General features: G+C 42.0%; 1 protein-coding gene across 1 annotated transcript; it reads left to right on the top strand.

Moving 5' to 3' along the window:
- The first annotated feature begins 258 nt into the window (after positions 1–258).
- Positions 259–20,510, top strand: lgi1b (leucine-rich, glioma inactivated 1b). Its single transcript, XM_026163082.1, has 10 exons — positions 259–889; positions 982–1,053; positions 3,310–3,381; positions 3,892–3,963; positions 9,880–9,951; positions 15,251–15,420; positions 15,509–15,673; positions 16,313–16,533; positions 17,537–17,783; positions 18,774–20,510. The coding sequence occupies exons 1-10, from the start codon at positions 639–641 to the stop codon at positions 19,121–19,123; spliced, it is 1,692 nt and encodes a 563-aa protein (XP_026018867.1). The 5' UTR covers positions 259–638; the 3' UTR covers positions 19,124–20,510.
- The last annotated feature ends 218 nt before the right edge of the window (positions 20,511–20,728 follow it).

Raw genomic sequence — 20,728 nt, 5'->3', positions numbered from 1 at the left:
CGTATATTTTCACATTTAATGTCATTATTATGCCAGAGAAGGAAAGAAAAGAGGCAGCATTTGAATGAGTGGGGCAGGTGCATTTGCACAGAGCGCCTCATGAATAGCTGCTCCCCCATTAGCCATGCACGGCTCTGAAGCGCGCATAAATAATAGCTGGCACCGCTGATAAAAAAAAAAAAAAAAAGCGCACCTTGGGGCCTCTCTCCCCCTCTCCCCCCCTCCATCTCTCTTTCTTTCTTTCTTCCACTCGCTTTCTCTCTCTAAGGTCATCTTCTTCTTCTTTTTTTCTTTTTTTTCTTTTAGCAAAGCATTTAGGCTACGGGACAACTCCAAAAAGCCAGATTTTTACCCTTGCCTGTTACTTAGGCACGACAAAAATCTGAGATGTTTTCTGCTATTATGTCCCATCTGCCCCGCATTTGTAATCCTGCCCCTTGCAGAACAAATCCACTGGACTGGTGCCTTCCTATTGAGACGCTAGAAGCATAGAAGACAGCCTCAGAGCGCTCTATCATTAAGAGCAAACAAGACAGAGGACCTCGGCTTTTAAAAGCAAAACGAGAAAACAATCTGAAAGCGTCAAGTTAATATTTCCCGATTGGCTTTACACGTCGCAGATTTTGCTTGTAAGTTGCATGTTCGTGAGTGGAAGTACTCGGCTCGGGACAGAAGGAATGGGATACCCGAGCAGAGAAGTGAGGGGATGGAGAAGACGGAAAGGATGGACGCTCTTGGTTTGGGTCGTTGTTGTCAGCTTGGCTTTAGCTGACGGACGGAGAGTGAGGCAGCCCAGATGCCCCCACGGATGCACCTGCACAAAAGATAATGCCCTATGTGAGAGTGTCCGATCTGTGCCCCACACTTTCCCATCCGACGTCGTTTCACTGTAAGTGATGCTGCATGAAGTGGTGAAGTGTCAGAAAGCTTATTAGATTCTGTGTCATATTTCCACTTTGATTTGTTTCTCCTTTTAATCAGATCTTTTGTCAAGTCTGGATTTAATGAAATTACTGGAGGAAGCTTTGCGCACACACCTACCCTACACCTGCTGTGAGTAATAGCTTTTAATCTATCTATTTATCTATGTATCTATCAATTTATGTATCTGTCAATCTGTCTGCCTATTTATTTATCTGTCTATTTATAATTTATGTCTGCCTGTCTGTCTCACTGCTTCCTTGATTTAAAAGTAAGGTTGTGTCTTAACAGGCAACTTGCACACAGGCTTAGATTCAGCTTTAAAGGGGGAATTCTCTGTAATGGTGTCTGGATTATGCAATAGACCACATGGCTAGAGCAACTAACAGCAAGAGGAACAGTGTGTGTGTGTGTGCGTATCTTCTTTAGAAACAGGGTGGCTGAGATAAACAATGAGCATGTTCTCTTATTCTCCTGAAGAATTCAGCCCTAATCTGTAGTCAAATAACAGGCGTGCACATGAGTGTTCACCTTCTCCTAACAGTGCTGTTGATTAATGGCCTTCATTATTTAGTATCTTGACAGGACTTGAGTCTATTGAGCAAATGCGTTCTTGCAAATCCACAAATTAACAGCAAGGTCAGACTTAACTGTACTCTACGCCACACATAATAACATGCTGTCAAGCGTCAGTCTAGCTTTCCTGGCACCGGTTCCTTCATTCTCTCAGATGACGGTGAAGTCGAGGCTAAATGTGCACGGAGCCTCAAACGTAGGAGGACGTAGCATCACGCATCTGAAGACCGAGCTCGTGACTGTTAGGAGAGAGGTAACTGAAGATGAGTGAATAAGTGGACTGCCTCATCTGTTATTTTTCCCTGCAAAGGTGACTTGAAGCATCTTAACCTCCATTAAGGCATGCTTGATCAGTGCCACTGTTTTGTAGTCTGCATTAGCCAAATGTCAGGGTAACTGGCTTCCTCATTTTAAAGACTTTAACATCTTAGGATTGTAATATTTCAACCTTGACATAATAATAAATAATACTGATGGTACTTTTGTTCAATATTTAAAAGAAAAGAGCCGCTCTGTACAGTAACCAAATGCCAGCTTAATAATAAACGAAAACCCTTTAAGATTTTTAATAATCTGGTGGAGATGAGGTGTACAATATGTTGCCGATGGACACGATTCTTGATTCTTTGCCATTTCTTATGAGAAACATGTAGGAGTGAGTGGTTGTTTCTCTGTTTAATCTGAGTCATTCATTGACCACATACACAGTGGGTAGAAGTAGTGAATGAGTGTTGTCCAATTTCTCTGCTTTTTGCAATAGACTTACTGCCATTGACATTACGTAAACATCCATGACCTTTTCTTATTGTGCACAGCCCACACAAATCAATATCTTGTTGGAGTTCATCTCAGTTAAGTTGTGAAACACAAACAACCAGCTGTTAAGAAAAATCTATGTACAGTTGCTTTAAATATGGCAATTTGCATTAGTCTAAACACTTCCATCCTTTATATTTTGCTTCCAAAGAACCAGACTTTATCTATATAATATCTTTATAATTTTTAAAGTGGTCTTCATCAACAGTTTTCCAGGCTTTCCGAAGACCTTTCAAAAGTTTACGTTGGAGATTGGCTGCTTTTTCACTCATTTTCATTCCAGTCATTCTACCTGACCCTTTTCAGAGGAATGTTTCTTTTGTTGTTGAGCTACTTTTAAATTTCATTTTTAGGCACTGTTATACTAGCCTGCCACAAAGGTGCATAATTTGTTTCCTGTGGACACACTTTGTAAAGGACACACTGCACAGTGTGCCAAGACCTGACAGAACCTGAAAAATGCATCTGGCCCTTTAGTTGATCCGTCTACTGTTCACTGAAGCCTCATCAGAAATGTCATGGAAGGGTGGCTGTCAAGAGCATTTCATAGGGAAACAGAAAAAGATTCAGGTATGCCAAATTACACAAGAAATGAACTGAAAAACCGCAGCGATCCGTGTTACAGAGTGATGAATCTAAATTTGAAATGTTTCATTCATCTCTATTCATGTATGGAGGAGGTCAGGAGAGAGGTGCAACAGTGAGTGTTTGAAACTGTCTGTAAAAGACTGTCATATTTGCCATTTTTTATGAGAAATATTATCTCATATAATGTCATATTATTGCATTTCAGCCAGCGGTGTTGTCAAAAATCTATTGAAGTATGAACGCAGAAAAGTGATATCAAATTTTGATGTTATTCTTATGAGAGCTATCTATCTATCTATCTATCTATCTATCTATCTATCTATCTATCTATCTATCTATCTATCTATCTATCTATCTATCTATCTATCTATCTATGTCTTTTTTGGTTTGTTTTTTTTTCCTTCACAGATTGTTCACAGCAAACTCATTTGACCTGATTGATGAGGATGCATTTCAAGGTTTACCACATCTTGAATACCTGTAAGTAACTGTTTTTAATTCATGTGCAGAAAACATTTGTGTGCTGTTGTATGAAACACTGTATCATAATTGCATATTTTTTGTATTAAACAAATATGAGGCACATGCTGATTAATAACAGCACTATGTGAACCTGTGCGGAAATATTGCACTCAAAACCTTACTGTAGTGCATGCTTGGTTACATGATGGCATATAAATCTATCTGAACGATGAGGCTTTACCCATAAGCATGTTTACACTAATGTTCCCTGTTTGGGTGCTCCATCCAACTACAACCACAGCTAGTTAAATGGCTGAAAACACTTGTTTGCATTTTGAATGTGTTTACAGTATAATTTACTTTGACATGTTTTCCCAGTGTTTTACTAGCCTTAGCGATCATGTAAAACTCTCCATAGCCTGATTGCAGTAAACATCTCATCTTCTTACAGGACCACAATAGATGTCAGTATTCATTGTGTGTAGGATTTCATGACTTACTCTCATTCATTCTGCTTCTCATTCACAGATTTATTGAAAACAACAAAATTGCTGAAATATCCCCATATGCTTTCCGGGGCCTGAAAGCTCTAGTACATCTGTAAGTATTTTGGTTTGAAAAAACTTTAACTCAGTTCTTGTTATCCTCTTTCTTCCTCCAGTCTTTACTTATCTTCTCCTTAATCCCTGTCCAGGGAATAGTCCCATCTCTCGTTTGTTCCTTTCTATTTTCTTAGAACTTGTGGCTTTTTCCTTTCTTCACATTAACATCTGCATTGTCCCTTTCACACGTCTGTTTCACTTTTCGAGTAATCTGAGGTAAAAAGTAACTGAACATTATTTTTCGAGGTATCCTGACATACCCTCCATCAGTTTGCCTTTTCTGTCCCCGTTTCACTTTGTCACTGTCTGGAATGAAAAGGTAGGCAAAAGCGCTGCTGCCAGTAATCATTTCTCAAGGTGACTGAAGATATCAGCTGGATCAGGTTGCAGAAGGGCAGGTCTGGATGTTTCATTGCAGATAAGCTGTTCATATATTTTAGACAGTAAAATAGACTTGATTTTGTCAAAGTTTGATTTTTCTAAAACCAAAAAAAGAAGCTATTAGTGTGAATATTGGATACAACTGCTCAAAATCTGCCTAGACAATTTATAAAACCACTATTCTGTCCTGTAGAACAAAACTATACGAAATATGCTAACACATTCTTAACAGTGTTTTTTCTAAACACAGTGACAATGTCACCTCAAAGCCTGCCAGAACTAAAGGTAGGTGAGAGCGCGAGTGACTTATCGGTCAAGTTAAATATAACTGTGCTGTAACCTTAAACCGGGTGACCTATCACTCTGTGACTCTCCAACATGTTTTCCCTTTAACATCATGCAGCACAGGGCAAACAAGATTTTAGCATATTGCTCTTCCTTGTCATCCCTTCATCATCCTTATGATCACCACCATCTTTTAAACTATATATTGTTATGAAGAGGAATAAAAGTCAAATAGGAGAGATTAAAACATTTGTCCCAACATCAGCAAAGTATAGAAAATAGTTTGATCTACAAGAAATCACAAGCAAATGGTTTTTAAAAAGATTTACACTGAAAGTGAATCCACTTCAATGTGCTATGGATGAAGAATTAAGAATCAAGTTTTACCAAACTTCTACAAAACAGGCAGCAAACATGCAAGAAAGGTAAACAGATACTGGAACAAAGACTGAGTGGAAAGGCAGGACTATTTATACACGTGAAGGTAATCAGGGGAGTGCAAACAGCTGGGGGAAGAAAAAGAAAGACAATCAATAACAGTGAGACAAGAGGGGAAGTAAAACTAAAGACAAGACATCAGAAAAATGAATAGAAAAATACAACAGGGAATAACAATTGGGAAACTCAGACACATGAATAAACTTAAACCAATCAAACAGAGGATACATTGTCCACCAGCCCTCTTCAAAAACAGTAATACCTGAATCAGGCCAGAGTTAACAAATCCATGGTGTGGTACTGTAGACCAACAGATATTCTGATAAAAGCAACATAATAAAACCTTGTCTACATAAGAATAATTATCTAGGTAACGAGTTTAATTGCTTTTGTCAAAGTTATAACTTTACAAATGGAGTTTTCCTGTAGGCAAGATAATTCACTGCAAAGGGAAGGTCAGATCCAAGCTCCAGTAGGGGATCACTGCTCTAGAATTAAATCATTTTCCAATAACAATGTATGCAATAAAATATGAAGCGCTAAAACTGTCAGCTAAGATTTTTTTTTATTGCTAACATGACTCAGAAAGTGCCATAGCATGTCAGTGAAGATGCCCTTTTTCGGTTCCCTTCTAGAAAAAAGTAAACAAACGCTGATACCACATGCAGTATCAGAGGACACTTTAAGAGCATCACACACAGTAAATACATTATTAAAGGGCATCTGCAAGGAGTTATATTGGAATCCTTTCCACTCTGCTCTAACCTCATGTGTTTGCTTAGTGCATTCTTGCATAAACTGTAAAGTTAAAAGGTCTCTCTTCCTTGGAGAACCAACTTTCATATAAATAATGCAGTGTTCATGGATTACGCCAACATTTCATTTCATTCACATCTCTCTGTGTGTTTTGAAGTTCAGTCTCTAGCTCCAGGGTTTGTTTTTGTTGTAGGTTTTTTTGTACTGTTGGCCAAAAAAATACCCTGCATTTGACAGCACCGGAGAAGCTAGACTATATACAAGGTAACAAACAACCACACACTCACTTATGACATACTCTGAAAGGAACAACTCGGCTACATCTGGGGGAAAAAAAACAACTGCATCAGTCAGATACATACGTGCAGAACATGATCAACTTGAAGTCAAAACATTTAATTAACACAGAACTTGGAATATGAAATAGACCCAGGCAACTTCTTCTCTTCTATCAATAACAACTGCTGCTACTATACAAATCAACAGTACAACCAGGGGGCTGGGGTGAGATGGTCAATTATCTAGTTTAACTGTAGAAGTCTATATACAAATTTTATTAATAACAAGGATTATCTAAACCAGTTTTTACATCAATTCAGTGTCATTACCATATCTGAAACTTGTATTAACATGGATAAAGGAATGGACTTTGAACTGAAGGGTTATGAATTCACGTATATACTTTATTAACACAATGTACTGCATGAACCTGGTCCCTAAAGTAACCAGATCTACTAGAATCACATCACATTGAGCCACTCTCATAGACAACATTTTTACAAATGACACTGAAAATAAGACAGTAAGCGCACTTCTGATTAATGACATCAGTGACCATCTTCCTGTTTTTACAGTCTGTGATAGGAATTACAAGATTAAAAATATGGACAGAAAAAAAGTACACACGATTCAGAACAGAGGAATCAATAAATGCTTTTAAAAACCATTTCATGAAACAGAAACAGGTGAAATATATCAAAAACAAGATGCCAAGTAAGTATGATGAATTCCTTAGATTATTTACATTACTGTATAATACAAACTGTCCAATAATGCAATATAATAGAAAACATGAGTAAATAAAAATAATATTAAAAGAATATGAGAAATACTGACCAGCGTTGTATAACGTAGGTCTACACCATCACTGAACCTGGGATAACAGAGGAAAAACTGGATACCTTGATAGACAGAAATCATTATTCAATGGTCCATGTAGCTGTTGTTTTTGAAATGGTTAAAACATGTAAAAATAAGAAATCCTTGGATTTTAATGATATTGATAAGTCAGTAGTTAAGAAAGCTCTTAAGGCTATTTTAAGATTTAATTTGGAATTTATCATTTCAAACTGGTATATTTTCAGACAGAATGAAAATAGCAAGAGATAAACCTTTATACAAATCTGACAACAAACACCATTTCAAAAACTACAGGTCTGTTTCTTTACTATGTCAATTCTTAGAAAATCTTGAAAAACTGTATAACAATCGACTGAAAAAACATATAGATAAACATAAACTGCTCACCGAGAGCCTGAGGGCTCAGATCAAGCAGATCAACATCACTGGCACTATTAGATTCAATAGAATACATCACAAATTCTATAGACAAAAAGCAATATGTGGCTGGATAATTCATAGATTTAAGCATTTGACACAATAGATCGGGATATATTAGTAAGAAAACTGTATCATTATAGTGTCGGGGGGTAGTTTTAAATTGGGTTGGGAGTTATTTAAGAGACAGGAAGCAGTTTGTGAAATTAAATGGTTGTTGCTCTGTATGCATGGACATTGCCTGTGGTGTACCCCAGGGGTCAGTTTTGGGCCCTAGATTCTTTAATTTATCAATGACATGTGTGAAGTGTCCAGAGTGTTAAAATGGTACTGTTCCTGATGATATAAACATTTTCTGCACTGGTGAGGATCTGCTGCATTTATTTGATGAGGTAACTAATGAAATAATTAAATTAAAGCTTGGGCATGATTAAAAACAAATTACTGTTACATTTGAATAAAACTACCTAATAAAACTGTTCTTTGGAAAGAGCAGATTAAGTATAAATGTAAAAACTCAAATAAATGGTGTTCATTTTGAAAGAGTCAATATAATAGATTTCTTGGGGTAATAATAGATGAGATACTTAATTAGAGAGCACAGATAAGATATATTCATTCCAAAGTATTAAGAAACATTGCAATACTGAACAAGACAAAGGAGGCATTAGACTGTATCTGTCACGGTCCTGGGTCTCCTGACCCAGCGTTTTTAGTTCTTTGTGATTTTCGTATTATTGTACTTGTGTGTGATTTATTCTATGGCTTCTAGTTTTGATCCCTTGACCTTCATGTCTCCCTGTGTGCCCCTCTGTGTATCTGTGAGCCCTCGTCTCTCCTTATGTTTTATTCCATGCTTCCCCTGCCCATTATGTCTAAGTTCTCCCCGTGCTCTCTCTTCCCCCTGTGTGCCCTCTATGCATTTATGAGCCCTCGTCCCCTTTCGTGTTTATTCCATGTCTCCCCTGCCTGTTACGTTGGTGTTCTACTCGTGCTCTCTCTCCTCCTGTACTTCCTGTTTCACCTCTCCCGTCAGTGTTCAGTTCACCCCGCCCTGTCTCGTTATGATTATCAGTGTCACCTGTGTTCCCCGTGTGTTCCCACTTCCCTCGTTAACCCTCTGTGTATTTCTGTCTGCGTCTCCCTCTGTTCAGTGTGACGTCGTCCCTCATGTTGTGTGGATCTCCCTGTGTCTCTCTGCGTATGTTAGTTTACTTTTCCCAGTTTAGTTTTGTATTTCCTATGTTCTGCCATTCCAGCATTAAAGCTGTGATTTTGAGTTCATCCCCGTGTCTGTGAGTTTTGCGTTTGGGTCCTCCTCCTGCCTGCCACACAGCCGAGCCGTGACAGTATCACTCCATATTCTATAAGCTGTTGTGCAGAGGTCTGGGGCAATGACTATAAAAGTACATTAGATTCTCTTTTTATTCTTCAAAAAAAAAAGCAGTTCAGAACTACCAGGTGACATTCAACACATGTTTTTTCTTTTTGTTTTTTGAGACAAGGAAGCTATACCGTAATTTAATGGATTTCTTCTTGAAAGCTGTGAGTTTGTGTAATACCAGGAACAAAAAAACAACAAGTTTTTGTTTTTCTATGCATGGAGTGAAACTGTGGAACAATTTGAGTTGGCCAAACATAAAGCAGTTCAAAGATAGTTATAAAGATATGATTTTATATTTGTATAATTAACTTTTCAAAACTGGAAGTATTGGCTTTGTTGTGTGGAGGCTTATAGAGCTACAAAAACATAATGCTCTGATAATTTGTACTGTATGTGTCATATACGTTATATTAGAAATATTTTCATTGTTATTACTGCGGTTTGTATCAGTAAGGAAGCTAAATAAATATTAACTGATAACTTATGGCGAGGAGGCGGGATTAAATAAGTGTGCACTTCTTCCCATTCCTTTTTAATATGTAAGTGAATCAGAACAGGTGAAGCAATATTGAAATGTATTTTGTTTTATTTTGTATAGTACTTTTTTTCTTTTCTTTGCTAAATGAACTCCTGTATATTTTTAGAAGATTTGAAATAAATTGAACACAAGTGTGACCAGTGTTAACAGAACAAAATACACAGAACAGTAATGCACAATTCAGGTATGTGAAGGACAGATCGGTGTGATTGCTCTTTTTTAATTTAAATTTTTACATTTAAAAAACAAACAAACTGCTGTATCAAAAGAAAAATCCCACATCTGGGAGAAATAGTATAGTAAAGTAAACATATTGCATCTTAATTCGTTTATGTGTTTTTTACTGCCTTCCATTTCAAGCACCTTTTACATGTCATGAGAGGAATCTAGAAGTAGTCAGGTTTTGTGACATGTTTATTTGTTTGTAATGTCCTTGGTTTTATTCTGTTTCTCAAGTCATTCTGTTCCACCAACCAATGAAAAATACATTAAGGGAAATGGATATGTCAGAAGAGTTGCACTCTACATCTAATGTAATCACTTTGTTTATTATTTTTTTCCTTTTTGCTGATTAGGAGTCTGGCTTACAACAACCTTGAGACACTGCCCAAAGATGTTTTTAAGGGCATGGATGCTTTGACCAAAGTGTGAGTCTGTTTTTCCTTAATCCATCCTCACAATGCAAATATACACTTTAGTTATTACTAATATGGTCATCAAGGGTTCATTGTATTTGTGTTTGATTACTATTTATATGCTGTATGTTTAGTCCTTTTCACACAGTTTGAAAAACATAAGTAGTTACTAAATCTATATTTGTTAGGATGCCTGGGTTGTTGACTCAGGGTTTTTGAGTTTATTATATTATTTATACTTTCTAGTTTTTGGTTTCTTTGAGTTCTGTCTTATGGTTTATGTCTCTGTCTTCTTTAGTTGCTCTGTCTCCCCTATCACCTGTATCCCCTTGTCTAGTTCGCGTCTATGTGTATCCTTAGTTCCTATATCCCCGTGTTCAGTCAGTGTTTGTGTCTGCCCTGGTCCCACGTCTCTGTTCCCTCTGTAGTGCCTGCATGTGAGTCTGTGTTATGTGTTTCCTGTTTTACTTTGAAGGTCTCTGTCTTTTCTCAGTGTGTTCAGTTTACGCTTCTTTGGTCTCGTCAGTTCTGATTTGCCCCAGCTGTGTTTCCCTCCTGTTACTCATTCCCTGATTGCTCCCTCTGTGTATTTAAGCCCTGTGTTTCTCTGTGTCCGTGTTGCGATCTACCGTTTATTTTGCTGTGTGTTTTGCCCATCCACTGGTGTTAGTTTATTTTGAGTTTTGTTCCAGTTATGTTATGTTTGCGTTCAGCATTAAAGCTGTTTTGGTTTACGTTCTGTCTCCGGAGTCTGCACCTTGGGTCCTATTCCTGTCTGCACACAGCCGTCACCTAACAGAAGATCGCGACCAGAACATGGACCCTGCAGACTCCTTTTTCTCAGAGTTCAACGGCGAGATGGAGCGGCTGGTGAGCCTGCTCGACCGCATCGCCCAGTCCCCGGATTTAAGGACCATGGCAGTGGGGCTGAGCGCGGTGGAGGCCATCGTTCGGCATAATCCCCGGCTTAGCCAGTTTGCTAAGGACACTGAGTTGGGGAACACCATAACTGCCTGGAGAGAGCAAGTCAGGGCGAGTGAGCTTGCTCTCTCCCTCACTACATCTTCCCCACCGCTGCCGCAGGACAACGCACACTCTGCCTCATCGTCACTGCAAGCTTCCTCCCCTTCCTCACGCCAGCCGGGACCTTGTTCGCCTGTCCGTTCGCCTGCCTTTTTTCTGGCGGCTGTGTGGTCGGAGGATGAGGAGGAGGTCTCCGTTTCTCCACGGGTTCCTGTTCCCTCATCTAAAAGGAAGCGACGCCACCGTCGCTCCTCTCCTCGGTCATCCGTTCAGCCACCTGTCTTCGCTGGAGGGTCCGTGGGGCCCGTTCAGCCACCTGTCTTCGCTGGAGGGTCCGAGGGGCCCGTTCAGCCTCACGCCTCGTCAGCCGGAGGGCCCGAGGAGCCCGTTCAGCCTCACGCCACGTCAGCCGGAGGGCCCGGGGAGCCCGTTCAGCCCACCCGTCAGCCGGAGGGCCCGGGGAGCCCGTTCAGCCTCACGCCTCGTCAGCCGGAGGGCCCGGGGAGCCCGTTCAGCCTCACGCCTCGTCAGCCGGAGGGCCCGAGGAGCCCGTTCAGCCTCACGCCACGTCAGCCGGAGGGCCCGAGGAGCCCGTTCAGCCTCACGCCACGTCAGCCGGAGGGCCCGGGGAGCCCGTTCAGCCTCACGCCTCGTCAGCCGGAGGGCCCGAGGAGCCCAGGGCCCGTTCAGCCTCACGCCTCGTCAGCCGGAGGGCCCGAGGAGCCCGTTCAGCCTCACGCCTCGTCAGCCGGAGGGCCCGAGGAGCCCGTTCAGCCTCACGCCACGTCAGCCGGAGGGCCCGAGGAGCCCGTTCAGCCTCACGCCACGTCAGCCGGAGGGCCCGAGGAGCCCGTTCAGCCTCACGCCACGTCAGCCGGAGGGCCCGAGGAGCCCGTTCAGCTTCCTGTCTCCGCTGGAGGGCCCGAGGGGCCCGTTCAGCTTCCTGTCTCCGCTGGAGGGTCCGAGGGGCCCGTTCAGCCACCTGTCTCCGCTGGAGGGTCCGAGGAACCGCTTCAGCCATCTCTTCCTGCTGGAGGATCCGAGGGGCCCGTTCAGCCTCTTGCCTCGTCAGCTGGGGGTCCGGGAGGACCCAGCCAGCACGTCCCAGTGTCTGCTGATGGTTCTGGCGAGGCCATTCAGCCACCACCAGCTCCACCGCCTGGTCCGGCCTCCGAGTCTGCAGCTCCGCCTGGTCCGGCCTCCGGCCTCTGCAGCTCCGCCTGGTCCGGCCTCTGTAGCTCCGCCTGGTCCGGCCTTCGAGTGTTCAGCTTCGTCTGCTCCTGAGATCTCCATGCTGTCTGTTCCTGCACGTCCTGTCCGGCCTGCCCGTCCTGTCCGGCCTGCCCGTCCTGTCCGGCCTGCACGTCCTGTCCGGCCTGCTCGTCTCGTCCGGCCTGCGCGTCCTGCTCGTCTCGTCCGGCCTGCGCGTCCTGCTCGTCTCGTCCGGCCTGCGCGTCCTGCTCGTCTCGTCCAGCCTGTGCGTCCTGCTCGCCCTGCCCGGCCGATGACTGGATGTTGTTGCCGTCATGGCCGGCTCCTTGACCTACACCGCCGTCATGGACGGCCCCCTGAACTACGTCGCCGTCGGTGCCTCCCGCCCGGCCGGCCTCCTGATCTGCTCGGTCGCCGTCGGTGCCTCCCGCCCGGCCGGCCTCCTGATCTGCTCCGTCGCCGTCGGTGCCTCCCGCCCGGCCGGCCTCCTGATCTGCTCCGTCGCCACCGGTGCCTCCCGCCTGACCTGTTTTCTGGGCTCTTGGACCATCAGCCTCCGGGCCGCCCCCCTGACCTGCCCGGGTTTGGACTGTTGTGCCGTCAGCCTCCGGGCCGGCCCCCTGAACTTTTTCGACACTGTTGCCTGGGCCTATGCGCCTTTCGTGAGCTCTTTTGTTTGTTTGCTTTTGGACTATGCCTGGGCCTTGGTGCTGTTGTTTTGGACTTTGTTCCTGTGTTTTGTTCTGTTGCTTTCCGGGCTCCGTTGTTTGTTCTTTTTTTGTTTCTGGCTCCTTGTTTGGTTTGTTTCGAGCCCTCCATCCTGTTTCCCCCGCCGCCCACCCTGGTTGGGTTGTTTTTGTTTTTTTTGTTTTGATGTTTTGGTTTGGGCTGTCTGGAAGCCAGCCCTTAGAGGGGGGGTACTGTTAGGATGCCTGGGTCGTTGACCCAGGGTTTTTGAGTTTATTATATTATTTATACTTTCTAGTTTTTGGTTTCTTTGAGTTCTGTCTTATGGTTTATGTCTCTGTCTTCTTTAGTTGCTCTGTCTCCCCTATCACCTGTATCCCCTTGTCTAGTTTGCGTCTATGTGTATCCTTAGTTCCTATATCCCCGTGTTCAGTCAGTGTTTGTGTCTGCCCTGGTCCCACGTCTCTGTTCCCTCTGTAGTGCCTGCATGTGAGTCTGTGTTGTATTTCCTGTTTTACTTTGAAGGTCTCTGTCTTTTCTCAGTGTGTTCATTTACGCTTCTTTGGTCTCGTCAGTTCTGATTTGCCCCAGCTGTGTTTCCCTCCTGTTACTCATTCCCTGATTGCTCCCTCTGTGTATTTAAGCCCTGTGTTTCTCTGTGTCCGTGTCGCGATCTACCGTTTATTTTGCTGTGTGTTTTGCCCATCCACTGGTGTTAGTTTATTTTGAGTTTTGTTCCAGTTATGTTATGTTTGCGTTCAGCATTAAAGCTGTTTTGGTTTACGTTCTGTCTCCGGAGTCTGTGTAACGCGCGGCGGACACTAAAGCGGTCGCGCCAGAATGTCACGCTAAAAAGAAAGATTCTTTAAAATACAAGGGGGAGCAAGCGAGTCAGATACCACGGGCACAGAGAGGGAGCAGGTCTGATCAGAAACAGTTTATTACTAGGCCAGGGAGCACAAATAAAACACCCTTAAAATGTACATAATAAAATGTTTGCTCTCTACTAAAAACAATTCTAAAACCCATAAAACTACCATTTTCTACATTCACTAAAACCCCCCCTGCTATAATTAGGCCACATGTTCATTATGGGTCCATCAGCAGGCCAGGAATTCCTCCTTTAGAGCAGAGTCCACGCCAGCCCCGTCTTCAGCAAAGAAAGAGCCACCCATCTTCTTGTCCTTCCGCTGGCCCATCACTTCCCAGCCCGGCTTGCGTTCTGCACCTGAATCCATGATGCGACCACCACCACAGCTCCCCTTGCGTCAGTGTCAAATGCAGGCAGAGGTAAACCTCTGCCCTGCTGTCAATCACACGCGTTGTCTCTTACTGTTGCCGTTCCATGAGGTCAGGACTTGGTCGCCACATCACACTGGCCATCTTGCATTAACCTTCCAGTCTGGGACCTCTCTGCTTCGGTGCCCAGCTAGCCTGTTTTTAAAAGGTCTTTACACAGCTGATAGGCCACCTCTGGACACACCCCTGCCTCAGCAGGTGGTCCCTATCAGCTAATTTGTCCCATGTGCAGCCAGTCCACAGTGGATAAAAACCATGTCACATAAAACACTAAAAACCATGCAATAGAAACAGAATAAAACCATGCAAATAAAACACTCATAAATAAACACTAAAAATCAGAATAAAAACAATATACAAGATAAATACAAATTTCCACTGTGTGACATCTGCACCTTGGGTCCTATTCCTGTCTGCACACAGCCGTCACCTAACAATATTAGTATTTCTCCTTCTTTTCAAAGAAAGAAACAATAACTGTGCAAGAAGGAAAATGAGAGAATAGTCTGAGAAAGTAAATCATTATAGAGGAAGCTATTACATACTGCGGTTGAGAAATCTAGAGAAAGGAAAGGCTGGGTTAAGATGCTACAATGTCAGGGTAAATGGTCAGCAAGTCAATTACACAACAAAAGAACTAGATACTGGCTTAAGTCACACTGACACAATCAGCTAGATTAATTCCTGTGTCTCTAGATTCACTAGACTCCACATTCAAGCTTAATAGCTATTCAAACTGAGAGTGTGTGATAAGCAGAGACTACCCAGGAGATGGGACACGTGCTGTGGTTTAGCAAACTGAACAGTTCTTGGAAATAAGAGGCCTGTAAGTTTTAAAAAGAATAAAGAAAGCAAGAAATAAAGAATAAATATTAACGATTTCATGTTGTAACGTTAGTGTTTTACTTGATTGTCATGGCAGGTTCTGGTTCTGTGGAGTTTTCCTTCCCACTGATTGCTGATTGAGCCCATCTGGTTGTTGGGGTTTTGTTTGTGTTATTGGAGGGTCTTAACCTTACAATGTAAAGCACCTTGAGGAAACTGTATAAAGAAAATTGAACTGTATTTTACTTGTGATCCATTCATGTAGGGATCTGCGAGGCAACAATTTGATCTGTGACTGCAAGCTCAAGTGGTTGGTGGAGTGGATGCACCACACCAATGCCACTCTAGACCAAATCTACTGCAGTGGCCCACCCATTCACCAGGGGAAGAAGATCAACGACCTGCTGCCTCACTCTTTTGACTGCATCGCAGCAGGTGCCTTCCTCTTGCACATCTCCTTGTATCACAGCATCTACAGCATCTTTCTTTCATGTCTATTTAATTGTTATGTCCCACCTTTCAGAGTTTGCCACCTATCAGTCACTGAAGTTTGAGTCCATTTCGGTGGATGCCTTCACTCTTGGTAATGAACAGTATGTCGTGTTTGCCCAGCCTTTTGCTGGGACATGCAGCTTCTTAGAATGGGATCACGTGGAGATGACCTTCAGAACATATGACACCATTGAAAGTGAGTTTTTCTCAAGTCAGTACGAGAATGTGTAAATATTCTCACCTGGAATGACCTCAATGTGTAGTATGTAAATGTATAAGAAACCCTGTATGGATTATATTGGTCTCAGTCAGAGTTGGCTTCCCTGTAGAACTTCACAATACATTTTTTCAGGTGACTGCAGTTGAGTATATATCTGATTGATGTAATTACTAGTTCCCATTCAAAATAATTACCCGTTTAAGCCAGCAGTATAATAAGAGATGTTTGACACAGCATACCCGCTAATGCAGAAAATTTCCTCTGCATCCAGGCATAAATGGAGTGCCTGGATGTAGAAAGATATCAGATCCTAGCACTACTTTGTGTCAGTCAGATCTTTGCCAACAGTGATGCACATAATATTTTTATCAGTCACAGAGATTTACTTTAACCTCAGAGTTACCACATTACGTCATTAAATGGTTTTGATAAGGTTTAGATAGATGTACTTGAAAAAAGGAACTACGGGTTTCATGTAGGATTTGTAGTTAGACACTCTTTATTGGATGAAAAAAAGGTTAGTGAGCCTAATTGTTCTTACATTCTAGTACAAACAGTTGCTTGGGTTCTGTGCATGTACTGAATGTGTATTTTGTTCTCTCTTTTACTCTTTAGGCACCTCAACTGTCGTCTGCAAGCCCATGCTAATTGAGAACCACCTCTTTGTCATTGTGGCCCAGTTGTTTGGGGGCTCACACATTTACAAGCATGACACCTCCGCCAGCAAGTTCATCAAGATCCAGGACATTGACATCCTAAAAATCCGCAAACCCAACGACATCGAGACCTTCATGATCGACGGAGAGTCTTTCTTTGTCATCGCTGACAGCTCTAAGGTTGGGCCTGTTTTCTTTCACTGTCACTCAAAATCAACAAAGTATTTCATGGCAGGTGGCATAAATTTGCATTTCGCTAGTGACGGTTTATTTTTTAAATGAATCTATTTCAGGGTTCAATTTAAAATTGCATTACTTGATTTTTAAAGTCTCAGTGGGTTAGCACTCCCTTACTTAACAGAACTTTTGAAACCCTACAGTCCTACTGGAGCACAGAGGGCTTTGAACCAGCGGCTCTTGAGCTCTCCTAGAATCAGGCTTCAAAGCAGAGGCGTTAGGGCCTTTTCAGTGGTGGCTCCTAATCTTTGGAACAACTTACCTTTTTACTTAAGAACTGCCACGTCCCTCAATCATTTTAAAACACCTTTTAAAATCTATTTGTTCTCGCTTGCTTTCAAATCTAGTTGAGCAGAGTATCCTGGCTTTTAGTGTGCAAACACAGTGTTATTTACTTCTTTTATTTGATTTTTAGTGCATAGTTATTGTTGATTTAGCCATCATTGTATATACTGTATATTCTATATAACTTGTACAGTACTTTGGTCAGCTGGGGTTGTTAAAATGTGCAAACAGATATCAATTTTGACTTGACTTAAAAACAACAACAATACTGTAGACATGTCCTTATTACTGCATCCAGCCCCTGTATGAATAAATATCCTCTAATCTACTCTTCCCACCACGTCAGCCAGTCCTTCCCCGGGCGTCCTTCTCTGCAGCATGTCGGTCTGTGTCTGCTCCTGCTGATTAGCTTGTATTGCCAAATGTTCACATATGCTCTCACATATGCTTGGGGACAACTCAGGCACACAAGCACAGACACACCACCACACTCTGGTGTTTGGCTTCATGCAAAATTTGAAGTTTGTTGCCTAATTTTTTTTCATGTTGAGCTATAATTGTTTTCAACTGTAAATCACTATTGAGTACTTAATTAAAATGCTTGTTCAGGTTTTGAATGTAGTTGGCTTGAGCTGATGTTTTGTACATGTTCTTCCTGTAGGCGGGCTCCACAACGGTGTACAAATGGAACGGCAATGGATTTTATTCCCACCAGTCACTCCACCCTTGGTACAGGGATACAGATGTAGAATATCTAGAGATCTCCAACAAACCCCACCTGATTTTGTCAAGTAGCTCCCAGAGGCCTGTCGTGTACCAGTGGAACAGGAGCCAGAAAAAGTTTGACCGCAGGACTGACATACCGGACATGGAGGACGTCTTCTCCATCAAACACTTCCGAGTTCAAGGTGAGATCCATGCAAGCAAAAGGACACTGTGCAAACTTCTAGTTGCATCCATTAAGTTTAGTGCACCACATGCTTAATATTGGACTCAACTTTTTTTTTAAGTGTGGTTAATAAAAACATTTATGACCTACTTTCTTAGACTTGATTTATTACTCTTTATTTTCCCGCTGCATATCGTCGGCATTTATTTTGAAGGCGATAAGAGGCAATGTCACTGCCATAAAACCTGCACACAAATCAGACTGTAAAACATTATGATAGTGTGGGGTGGGGGTTTCTCTCTCATATTAACAGGTTACCTATTAGTGGCTATTAGCTGATGTCAGGGAAAAGTTAGTTCAAGGAAAGCAGTTTTCTTTCGAGGTTTACAACAGCTTCCGTATGCGTACTGGACACAGGTCTCCAAAGACAAATGACAGGGAATTAATTTGCAATTCCAACTTTATGGTTTCTCCCTCACCTTAGACCTCCCAGCAGAGAGAAATGTGGTACACCAGGCGCTCTGCCTACCAGGAGACACTCTCAGCCTTCTCTAAATAGGCAATCTGGGGTGTATACATAATATTATGAGAATATTATGGGTTTGCCATAACAGCTAGCCTAGTTAGGGCTGAAAGAAAAACTGAGAGAAAGCTTTATCTGTCATCAAAAACAAATAGCACCATTCCCAGAGTAACATCTGCATCCACTTCTTCTTTCTCCCAAAACAGTGCATAAGGCTGAGATCAGCCCAACTCTGCTATGTGAGCAGACAGGGAAGACACGACTCAAGATCACAGCACACAATGTGTGAATATAAAATGAGTGAATGTGCATGAATAATGTAGCTCGAAATGTCTCCCACAGCTGAATAAATATTTGTAGCAAACAATGAATTATATTTGGGATTACATAATCTGTTTTTTTTGTGAGCTTTCCTGTGTCAGATCCGCATTTAGTGGCTGAATGTCTAAACTAAACGGCCTCTTGAAATCTTTGTCCTTTTCAAAGGTGATCTGTTTATATGCTTGACAAGATTCATCGGGGACTCCAAGGTGATGCGCTGGGACGGTGCCATGTTCAAAGAGGTCCAGACATTTCCTTCCCGTGGCTCTATGGTGTTCCAGCCCGTCTCCACCGGCAACTGGCAGTATGCCATCTTGGGCAGCGATTACTCACTGACGCAGGTCTACCAATGGGACACCAAGAGGGGCCAGTTTGTCCCATCTCAGGAGCTGAATATCCAGGCGCCTCGGGGATTTTCTCTGGTTTCCATTGACGACCGGGTGTTCCTACTGGCATCCAGCTTCAAGGGAAAAACTCAGATATACGAGCACCTCATGATCGATCTGAGCAATTAGGCCCATCGTCTAAATGCCTTTTCCCCGAGATTGTCGCTCTCGTCAGTCCCATTTTAATCAATCAACAATTTCCACCTTTGCTCAAACAAAAACAGAGATTTGTCAAAATCCTGGTAGATTAGTTTGTAGCTAAACTTATAAATATTTTGTGATCAGCTGCAGTGGTCTGCAAGTCCTGTATTTATATCTCAATCCCTTAATATTTGGAAATGCCTTATTTTCCATTTAAAGTTGTGAAGTCAGTGATCTTCTTTGTCTATTATTCAACTCCAAAGGCAGAAGACATTCACACATGAGTTTGCTATTAATCTACATACAGTTTTGTTTCTCCTATAGGATTTTGATAGTGCTGATTACCATTCATGTTTTGTTGTTGTTGTTTTTGTTTTTGGAAATGGGGTCTATAATGGAAAATACATTATAGACTATGGGACATTAACCTACAATACTAATAGGTGTGTTGTGTTTAAGTACTTGATTTATTTGCTTGTGTAGGTTAGTCTCATTCATCCTGTCACATGAGCCATTCAACTGACAGGCTTGACAGTTACCTTACAGAAAACAGACAATCTGACAAATGTACAAAACCCCCTTTTCACCTTTAAATCTATGATTATAGATGTAGTGCTGTACTTAGCAATAAAGCATTTTGTCAGTATTTGACACCTGAGCTTCATAATAATACTACTTTCAACCAAATGCAGGTAAAAATTGGACTACTTGCTGAGAACCGTGTCTTTTCCATGGCAGCTAGTTGGCAGCTTGTAATTATTTCACTTCAATAAATGGAACGACAAATCTGCTAAACACTGTGAGAAACTGAGTTTAAAAAAAAAAGAACTGCTTCCTCTCTGCTCTCAGTTGAACAAGACTGTGTGCGCAACACACTCATGGCGTTGATTTCTGATGAATGCCTCGCTAGAAGCATCCCACTGTGTCACCCAGCCCTTTCTCTTTCACTGCAACCTTACCCCTTTTCTCCCCCGTTGACAAAGCCATTGTTGTCTTTACTCTGCAACGAAAAGCCAACCACTGTGCCGCACATACTACCTATGCTTTCACGTGCGCCTCTTATTCTGACACAAAAGAAGTTTGATGACAATTAAAAACTTCACTGAGAACAATTTGCCAAAAAAATAATGTTTACGTTTTTACAATATTGTGTAAATTATGTTACTTTTGTATGTAGAGGGGACCACACTCGATGCTTCTTTTTTTGGTGTAGATATAGTGATAAGATTTGGTGTAATGTGATACTTCTGCTGTAGACTTACTTGTGTCACTTTTATCTAGTTGAGTAAGGATAGAGGATATTACATGTCCCTTTGCCTTCTTTTCGCATTTTATTTTATGTACAGTGGTAATAAAATACTAAATCAGCAAGCAACTTCTCGTATTGTTTTTTGTTCAATTATACTTACAAACTGAATGAATTTAGTCTTTATGATTTGATTTGTATTCAGCTGATTCTCTTCACTTGATAATAAAAAAGTGTTCCTTTTTTTTTTTTTTTTTTTTTAACCACAGTGGCATCCAGTCCTGAGGTGAAAACTGTATTGGGGCACCACATGGTGGTGGGAATAAAGGATTTAACATTACTGTTTT

This window comes from Astatotilapia calliptera, chromosome 3 (genome assembly GCF_900246225.1).
Source record: "Astatotilapia calliptera chromosome 3, fAstCal1.2, whole genome shotgun sequence".
Lineage (NCBI taxonomy): Eukaryota > Metazoa > Chordata > Actinopteri > Cichliformes > Cichlidae > Astatotilapia > Astatotilapia calliptera.
This window is presented reverse-complemented; position numbering and strand designations above follow the sequence as displayed.

What these genes read in the sequence shown, in the direction of transcription:
- lgi1b (XM_026163082.1), top strand. Translation starts at nt 639, where the DNA reads ATGTTCGTGAGTGGAAGTACTCGGCTCGGGACAGAAGGAATGGGATAC. An exon ending in ATGGATGCTTTGACCAAAGT is followed by an intron (nt 9,952 to 15,250) that starts GTGAGTCTGTTT and finishes CCATTCATGTAG; the next exon opens with GGATCTGCGAGGCAACAATT. An exon ending in AACATATGACACCATTGAAA is followed by an intron (nt 15,674 to 16,312) that starts GTGAGTTTTTCT and finishes TTTACTCTTTAG; the next exon opens with GCACCTCAACTGTCGTCTGC.